Below are 9,548 nucleotides of genomic sequence, written 5' to 3' on the forward strand. Positions count from 1 at the left end.
TATAATAGAAAAGAGGATGAATGAAAGGATTGATACTAGGTTTGGACCTTTTGAGCGTGATCTCAAATAGATGAAAGATCACGTGCTTTCCATGAGTGTTGGGGAAACTGGCCAAAACACGGCATCTGCGTTTTCAAATTTCAAAATAAAGAACCTGATATCACCGGACCTTCAGGCAAAACTACAGACAACAAAATTTCCACCAGTCATTCCAGGAAAAATGCAACAAAACTACTCTGTCAACAGTCCTCCGGTAATGTCTGATTTATCTTAATTTTATGGCTGATTTTCCAGGATGTTTAGGTTGAGTTATCATTATCGTTAATTTTCTTCGCTATGTTATACAGGAAAAGAAATCTGTTGATGGCAGTGGTTTGGATGGGATCAGTAAGAATCTGATGGATAAGTTTGATAATCCTCTTGATTTCCTTCAGAAGTCTCCAGCTGATAAGAAACCAGCTGATACGAAAACACGGCCTTATACGAGGAGAAATGCCAAAGAGTTAGAGGCGACAGAGAAGGCCAAAGAGTTACAGGCGGCAAAGAAGGACAAAGAAGTAGCTGCGCCAAAGAAGGCCAAAGAAGTAGCTGCGCCAAATATGGCCAAAGAAGTAGCTGCGGCAAAGAAGGCCAAAGAATTAGCGGCTGGAGACATTCAGGAAAAGAAAAGAGGTAGAGGTAGAAAGCCTAAAAATCCTACTGCTGTTAGGCTGTTGTCTATTGTACTACATGGAGGTTTGAATAAGGAAGAACTGTTCACCTGGACCTGGAATATATGATACTCTGGCACCTGTTGATCCGGTCACGTTAAAGGAAGTCGAGTATGACCCTTTAGACCCTTTTTCTTAACAAGTTAATCATAGCTTGTTAACATTATATTAACTTATGTTTATTTTGTTTGTTAGGAATATTCCGTTAGTCAAGGGCGAAATCGAAATTGAATTCTATAGGCAGCTAATCACCGAACGAAAGGACTAGCCAGTGAGGCCAGAAGAATATGGTACCTATGGGTGGCTTACTGATGAAGTAAGTTTATCTTAATGTCTTAGTTATTGTTGTCGTTGTCTGAGTTATTTAAAACATAATGGCTGAGTTGTTGTTCTTTACTCAGTTTCCTTTTTACAGCACATGGGCGCATATATGAGACTCCTTAGGGATAGGTACAACCGAGATCCCTTCTCATATCACAACAAACGCATTGCGTTTGTAGACCCGTGGTTCACCATGACGATGGTTCGTGACTATGATCAGTTCGAGATGAAACCCAAACTGTTTAAATTCACTGGCAATAGTTATGAAGATTTAGTTAAAGGTTTGTTACCTTAGAACAAACGACTAATTTGAAGTGGATTGAAGATGTGGATCACCTGTATATTGCTCCACAAACTGGAGGCAATCACTGGGTGGCGCTGCACGTGGATCTGCTTAGGGGGCATATTGATTGCTATGATAGCATCGTCAGACAAGTAACCAAAGAAAGTGAGGGTAAGATGTTGAATGCTTGTAGGGCATTTACGCGGATGATTCCAGCAATGATGAATGAGAACGTTCCTCACGAATATCGTGAACCTACTTTTAAACAGTTTACCTTTAGGAGTAGGAGAGTCTCCAAGGTCCCGCAAAACGTACAGGTTGGTGACTGTGGCGTGTATGCTTTAAAGTTTATATAATGTCTAGCGCTTGGTGTATCTTTCGATGGAATCTGTGATCAAAATATCCAGGCTATACGTGTTAAAATGGCAGCAAAAATCTACGATGAGGCACCTGATTTTATGAGTCAGTTTACGTAAAAAAAAACATTTGTATTTCTTTTGGTAGAACTTGTACTTGGATATGTAAAAACATTTGGATTTCTTGTGGTAGGAATTGTACTTGGATATTGAAAACATTTGGATTTCTTTTGGTAGGAATTGTACTTGGATATTATAGTATATTATAGTATCTTTTCAATGTTACGGCTGAGTTATGTACTTCACACGGCTGAGTTATAAGTAAATATTAAATAAACATATATGTAATGGCTGAGTTATTTTTTCGTACAGATGAGTTATGGCTGAGTTATGTACTTGGTACGGCTTCGTTTGGTCTTTCGTGCCGTGCCTTGATACTACAAAAATTATTGTTGGGGAAACCCAAATAATAATTCTGTGTCTGCTCAGATCCACACGCGTAATAAATTCATAAAGTTAGCTTTTTCACAATATATTATACAAAATATAATAAAATAACTGAACTCAAAATTCGAATAAAAAATAAAAAAATTCCGACAAAGTGACTACGTGATGGCTGTGTTATTGACTTACACGGCTGACTTATGAAATATTTGTAAATTTACATTATTATGACTCAAAATTTAAATGTACAATTGAAATATGAATATTACAATTATTATAACCAATAAAAAGTAATAATTATAGAGAAAGATTGATTTTTACACATTCTCATCAGAATGTGTAAAACATACAACACATGACGTGTAGGGGTTAGGGTTAGGGTTGGAGTTTAGGGTTTGAGATGTAGGGTTCAGATGGATAACATTATTTGTTTTTTGGTTTTTGTTCTAATGTGTTTTAATGTGTTTGGTTTAAGGTGGTAATATGGATATACTAATATGATTACCATTTGAATATTTTTTTAAATTTTATTAAATTTTTTTGGTTATTTCCGGTTATGGGTCGGTTAGATTAATATATAACCATAAATAACCCAAAATATATTGTAATTAAGTAGATTAGCCTAATATAACCGAAAGTAAGCCGAATATAACCGAAATTAACCAAACATACCAATACAAAAATACCAAATTGGGAAAAATTATTTTTTTCGGTTCGGTTCGGTTTGGTCGGTTTGGTCAGTTCGGTTATTTAGTCCTCTTATTGGAGGGTTAGCTGAGTTATAGTTTATGACGGCTGAGTTATAACAAATTAATGGCTGAGTTAGGAAAATAGATTGATAAAACACCACTACATAGAGAGTTCATACCAATTCCCAAAAAAAAACAAAAAACAGAGCTTGACTAAGCTTACAGATACTTGTTCAAGCTCTCAAACTTCTTCTCTAGCGCGTCATATTTCTTTCCATATTCAAGATAATTTCTTCTTGAGTCTCAATGCGCTTCTTGGCTGCATCCAAGTCCTGCTTCATCTCATTCTTCTCCTCTGTAATATTGACAAACTCGTCGCGCAATGCATCATTCCACCACCTCCGGAAACCGCAGCCTTGAACGGGACCCTTACAAGTAGTACATAATTGATATTACAATATATAAAAAAAATCAAGATGCAGAACACAAAAATAAGAGTACAGAAATCTTTACATTTGTGATTTCATACGCACAACTGAAATAAAGTTCTCCTCTCGTGCTAGGATCATTAGATCTGGCAACGAGAAGCACTACACCACAATTACACCCGACTGGAACGCCCTTGTCGCGCTTCCGGATTTCGCTGTACCTCATTTTCATTTTCATCTACATTACCACAAACACAATATTACGATAATGCTTAGAGATTTCAGATGGTCCAGAGACACGCTGGGTATTTTGAAAATACCCGAAATATTCTAGTAATAAAATCTTTTTTTGTAGATTCTGGTAATATTACTTTGAATTAAGCCTTTGAATTAAAAGCTCCTGGTTCGGTAAGTTCTCCTCCAAGTTTCAACAGCACTTATACACCTTTTATCTCAGTTTTTGTTCTCTTTTAGATTGAGATATATTAAGATCATGACTACTACATATATTTAATCATTTCTAACTTTCTTGGTACAATTTGAATGTTTTACCTTTCCATCAATGTGTTAAAACATTTATCTATCTAGGTTTTGAACTTTCAGCAGCTCTTGGTTTCTAAAAAGCTCTGTTTACTCTGTTCATGAGTTGATTATCTTGGTTCCTATATTCCTCGTTAAAGTTTCATATAGCAGAAATCAGGGAGGGTCAAAGAGGAAGCTGAGCTGTGTAGTGTAGACAAAGCACACACTCTTGGATGTCTGAAATGATCATTTCATACAGATTGGATAGGGTTATAAAACATAGCATTAGATCACATTTATATTGGTCTCTCGATTAATATGCAGGATTACATGTGCCCCTACTGTATTGTGTTCAATACACCATGGTAAAAATGATCACGAGGATGAATGAACCCTCGAAACAAACCAAATCTTCATCAAATCTGCATTAGCCAAGAGAGCTTGCACGGTCCATTTCGCTAACTTATTAATATTACCATTGTTCTTCTTCAACTCATTAGCTAAAACCGCACATCTCTTGAGTCCCGAGCTTCTGTCTCCAATCAACACCAGAGTAGTTAGGATCAAACTTGTTAAGAGCATTCAAAGTGAGGAATGATCTCTGGTTATTCGGATCAACAGTGCTCTGTAACTCACATCTAGCCACTAAAATACATAAATATACGAGTAGTAATCCCATGGACAGGGTAAAACAATGAAGACTAATTAAGATAAAGGTGTGCACAGGGAAAATAGTAAAATAACAAGTGTTGAATGCTGATGGAAGTTGGAGATCTTGTGAAGTAAATTCTTGTATCTGATGATAGGAGGGGATGCCTTAAGATGTGGTTTCTTCTCTGTTTAGGAGAAGCTTTATGTGTAAGAATCCCTTATGACAATTATGTCTAGGTTCTGAACAAAAGTTGCGATGTAATTGAAACCCTGGGAATAGCTTTCAACTCCTTCATCATTTTTAAGTCTGGCAATGATCTCATGGAGATTGTTGCCGTCTCCAAAATTTTTGAGGTAGTTAGGATGTATTCCACCAATTCTACCTCTTCTTCTCTTCCCGTATAGTCTATCAACTCAAACTTCTCGAGGCTTGATGACAAGCATTTTGGATCAGAGCCCGTTTCGTTCCACAAAGGAGAGGCAATAGGGGGTTTATGGGTTGATCTCTGAGAAATAACATGATCAATATATTAGACGCCAACATACAGTATATATGGCTTAGATAGATTTATTAGTGAGGAGAGAGTACGTACATAATCAACTATAAAACACTTTAGCTTCGGAGTATTTTCAAGGAAAGGCACAAGTGAGTCCATCCAGTCTGAGTCCCATGGACGTATCCTACACATTGTCAGCCGAGAGAATTTGATGGTTGTGCAACACAGAATCTGCCATGGTGAAAAGATTGGGCATAAGTAGATGAAACAATATGATCACGACGGGAGGAAGAGAGAGAGAGATACCATTTCGTCTGTCAAATCCAACTCAAGAAACGAGACTGCGGAAAAAGATCTTAAGAAGTTGTCTACATCAGGAAAACACCGCTCAATGTCGATATAAACTTGCTCCAAACAAGGTGTATTCTCGATTGAGCAAGAGTCTCCTGAGTAATAAGTTATGTCAAACTCTGTTAATGCAGGAGTGTCAATAACCAAGCACCTACATGTATCTTCTTCTACATCATTGCAATGATTAACATACTCTAATTCCAATAAAGAAGGAACTTTCACTGTGAACCTTTTGACATTGTCATCCTTTATCCGTTTGACATACATACTCTCGAGAACGGAGCAGCCTGATAAGAGCCTAATAAGAGATTCATCGTTTTTATACACCACACAGTCTAACCAGAGCATTGTTAGTGATGGGAGGCAGGCGGTACAAGGAACATCCACGAGAATCTTGTGGGAGAGATTCAGTACCTCGAGAGTTTTGCATGAGTAAAGGCTATTGGGCAATCTTGCTGGATCTGCGGACCAGCGAAGCTCGAGTGCTAGCACAACCACTCGGCGATCAACAGCCTTCGCAACACACTTTCCCACATCAGCATCACTAGGACATCGTGGACCGAGTTCTATCAACAACAAAGTTAAGACTGGTGCTTTGAGGAGTTGCAATGACTTTTCAAGAAACCACCAAACGCTCCTCTTGCTCTCATCATCTTTGTTTTCTTTGTAGTCAAGCTTAGGCAACATCGTCCACGTAAAACGCCATCGTTTAGACAGAATCATGGTGGCCACTGCATCTTTAGTCGGCACATACTTGAGTATATTTACAAGCAAATCTTCAGGTAAAGCGCTGATCATGTCTTCACCAACTCTCTCTTCAATTCTCCCACCACCACAACTTTTTGTTGTTTCCAACATCTTCACATGCAGGCAAATTAAAACCCTAAGAGAAGAAGAATAACGAGAGCTTAATAAAATAATCTTTTTCTTACTTTTCTTTTTCTCCACGGTTTCCTTTAATTATCGATTATTTAATTTATTCATTACATAGTATTACCTTGGGAAATTGTCATAAATAACATAAAATAGGTTTTTTTTCAAAAATACTACAATTTCGTTTTTTTCCCAAAAATACCACTAAAATGTACTTTTTCCAAAAATATCACATAATTGAACTAAAGTTATAATACAAAAGCTAATTCCTAAATTTCCTAAACCCTAAAAACTATACCCTAAATCTTAATGTGTCAACCCAAACCTAAAAACAAAATTTCTACATCCCTAAATTTTTTTTTTTTTTTTTTTTTTTGAGAATTTTGTTTTTATGGTATTTTTAGCAAAAACTAAAATGTGGTAATTTTGGAAAATAAAATTTTAGTGATATTTAAAGGAACTTCTCTATTATCTTTTTTTTATCGTAAATATAATTAGAAAAACACAAATTCGATTTTTACTGGAGTAAATACTATTTAGCTTATTAATAGAATTATATATGTTGAATTTTATTGAAACTATTTAAATATGAAATAGATACCCACATATAAAACCGATGTATTTTTCAAACACTCCATCTTGTAATACAATATAACTAATGTCATCATAATAAAATCACTTTTAATTCTACACACTCCATATAACAAATAAGATATAAAATTTCAAAATAATATGAGCATTATATAAAAGAGAATTTTTGAGATATATCTTCTTGTGTCCTTTTCAAAAATACATCTTTTAGCTGCTCATTTGAAATAAAATATATTCTGCATCAAATCTGATAATTTTATTAAGTTGTATGGAGTTTAAAAAATACTTCTTAATAATAATTGATACTTGGATAATCCATGTGATTATAAGGTTTATACGAATTTAAAAGATATTTTACAAGGTTTAAAATTAATGTTTTACAAGGAATTTATATGGTTTTTATTAAATTTTTATAAAATATTTATAAGGTCATTATAAACTGTTTATAAGATATTTTATTATAAAATTTGGGATTTCAAAGTTAGCCATTAACAGGATCACGACACGTGTCAAGTATATTGATGAGATGTTGACACGTGTCAAACAATTATTATTTTCGAAACAGCTAATTAAGAAAATAACATTAAATCTACATAAAATTTACATGTTTATATCTTAAAAAAATTCCTAAATCAAAAAGGAAAATTAACAAAACTAATCTATTTTCCATTGTACGTTAATTATATTATACATTTTTCTTAATTAGATTTTGACATGTATAAACAAAAAAATAATTCATTACACATGTATATTATTATTAATCAATAAAAAAATAACATAAGTTATGTTAAAAGAATTATTATTTTTGAAACGTAATAGGACACCTAATTAAGAAAATAACATTATATCTACATAAAAATTATGTTTGTGAAGTGACCTTAGTGCAGTGACAATTGGTTAGTAGCATTATAAGTTTGGAAGATTAGTCGGTGATTGATGTTTCTGGTCAAAATTTAGAGTTTTCTCTTCTGAATAATGTTGATGATTCTGATACTGAAACAAGAGCTGCTTGATCGAGTAATTGAGAAGCGATTTTCAAATTTGTGAAGTTGGAATGGTAAACTGTTTTTAAATTGGTTTTGAACCGGATTTATGTGGTTTTCTATCGGATTTGGTTCGTAAATCGTTTAAACCCAGGTATATGGAAAAATATATGAGAACTTTTGATTCATATAGAAATAAATTGAGAATTTATGTTTCGAGAGTATTTGAGACGAGGTCATAGTATTAAGTAGTTTTGGTACAACGTGATACTTATGTGGAGTAAATATGTCGTCGATCATTAACGTGATTATGACATATGTCATATTTTGGATTGTTTATAAAGTTTCTATTTTGTACATTTGAATCATCTAAGACTTATATATACCATCGTGATTATAATTTTCAAATTTTTATTTTTATTATGTTATATTAACTTTTGCTCAGTATCTCAACTTTTATTAGGTTGGTCATAAAATCATTGTAATAGAGTAGATAATTTTCACCATTTCTTCATCCAAAATATCTTTAGAGTAAAGAAAAATTCATGGTTCAAGAAATTATGTCACAAAACAATTTTAGTAATTATAAGAACTATAATTATGCCAAAATGAAAGTAAAGCAACATAAAATTTGTTTATTTTGTTTAGAAGATATTTTATAGGTGGTGATAGAGTATACTTTAACAATAAAATAATTTTGGATGTAAGAACATATTTTTAATGGTAAAACATAGAGCAAAATTGTATATGCTTACTTATTAGATGTTGGTTTGATGAACTCTTTGCATGTAAAATATTTTGTGAATAAGTTGTGTAATGTTTTTAAAATTTGACAATAATAATATTTGTAATGATGAGTATTTGGCAATAAATTTGGTGGGATATAATTTTATAATATATTAAAACTATATAAATATAAATAAGTGTGAAGGTAAATATATATGATCTTTTCTCTAACTAAAATTATTTATATATTTATTTAAGAAAATATATTTTTTTATATTTTAAAATTTATTTAAGATTAAGGATTTATTTTCTTCAACAATTTTTAAAGGGCCCTTAACTAGTTTATAATAATTTATACATGTATAAAGGTAATTTGTATGTTTTTATAAAATTACACACTTATTTGAGTATATCTCAAATATTTTTAGAAGCCTTTTTGAGCATCCAAATCTCCCATCATCAGCGCAAACAACATATGCACCTTCTTCCAAACAAGAAACCCAGTCCAAGCTTATTGTGGCATCAAATTCCATGATCTTCGAGACGGAGCAAGAAGTAGAATAGTATCAAATCTTTGTCTTGATTGAATTTCTGCAAGCTTTTCTAAGAAACCACCATCCGAAGTGATCATGATACAAACTCTCTCTCTACTAGCATGCAACCAATCTAAAATCTAAAATCAGCAAAATTTGGAATATCTGAAAGATAATTTACAATTGCAAATTATGTACAAATTTACCTCCATATAATTGCAACATGATAAATTAAGCTGATCTTCAGCAAAGGACTCTGCTTCTTCACATGGCTATGTTGATAAATATCCAGCTAAACGCCAGAGAGACCTTTTGGAAGAGATCATAAGACGGAGATATGCAGTTTCAACGGAGCTTCCCTTTACAGAAGAAGACATATCACAATTTGGTGGAACTCCACTATCAAATGAAATCCATTCTTCAATTCCAGTAATCAGAGCAAAGCAACAACGACCTTCTTATACCACTCCCTCTAGATTGAAGACTTTAGGAAAGCGAAGCAAAGCTATTATTAAGAGAACGAATCATTCCATATATACTTGAGTATTTCAAGTACAAAGGACGCAATCAGATTTAGAGGTGGGTATCTT

The 9,548-nt window shown here is 33.4% G+C and overlaps 1 protein-coding gene across 1 annotated transcript; it reads right to left on the reverse strand.

Annotated features, from left to right (window-relative positions):
• Positions 3,058-6,110, reverse strand: LOC104728607 (putative FBD-associated F-box protein At1g05080). The gene is made up of 5 exons (XM_019232025.1): positions 5,208-6,110; positions 4,998-5,132; positions 4,674-4,910; positions 3,317-3,469; positions 3,058-3,231 (listed from the first exon to the last, which is right to left on the reverse strand). The coding sequence occupies exons 1-5, from the start codon at positions 6,108-6,110 to the stop codon at positions 3,058-3,060; spliced, it is 1,602 nt and encodes a 533-aa protein (XP_019087570.1).

Source organism: Camelina sativa, chromosome 11 (assembly GCF_000633955.1).
Source record: "Camelina sativa cultivar DH55 chromosome 11, Cs, whole genome shotgun sequence".
Taxonomy (NCBI): domain Eukaryota; kingdom Viridiplantae; phylum Streptophyta; class Magnoliopsida; order Brassicales; family Brassicaceae; genus Camelina; species Camelina sativa.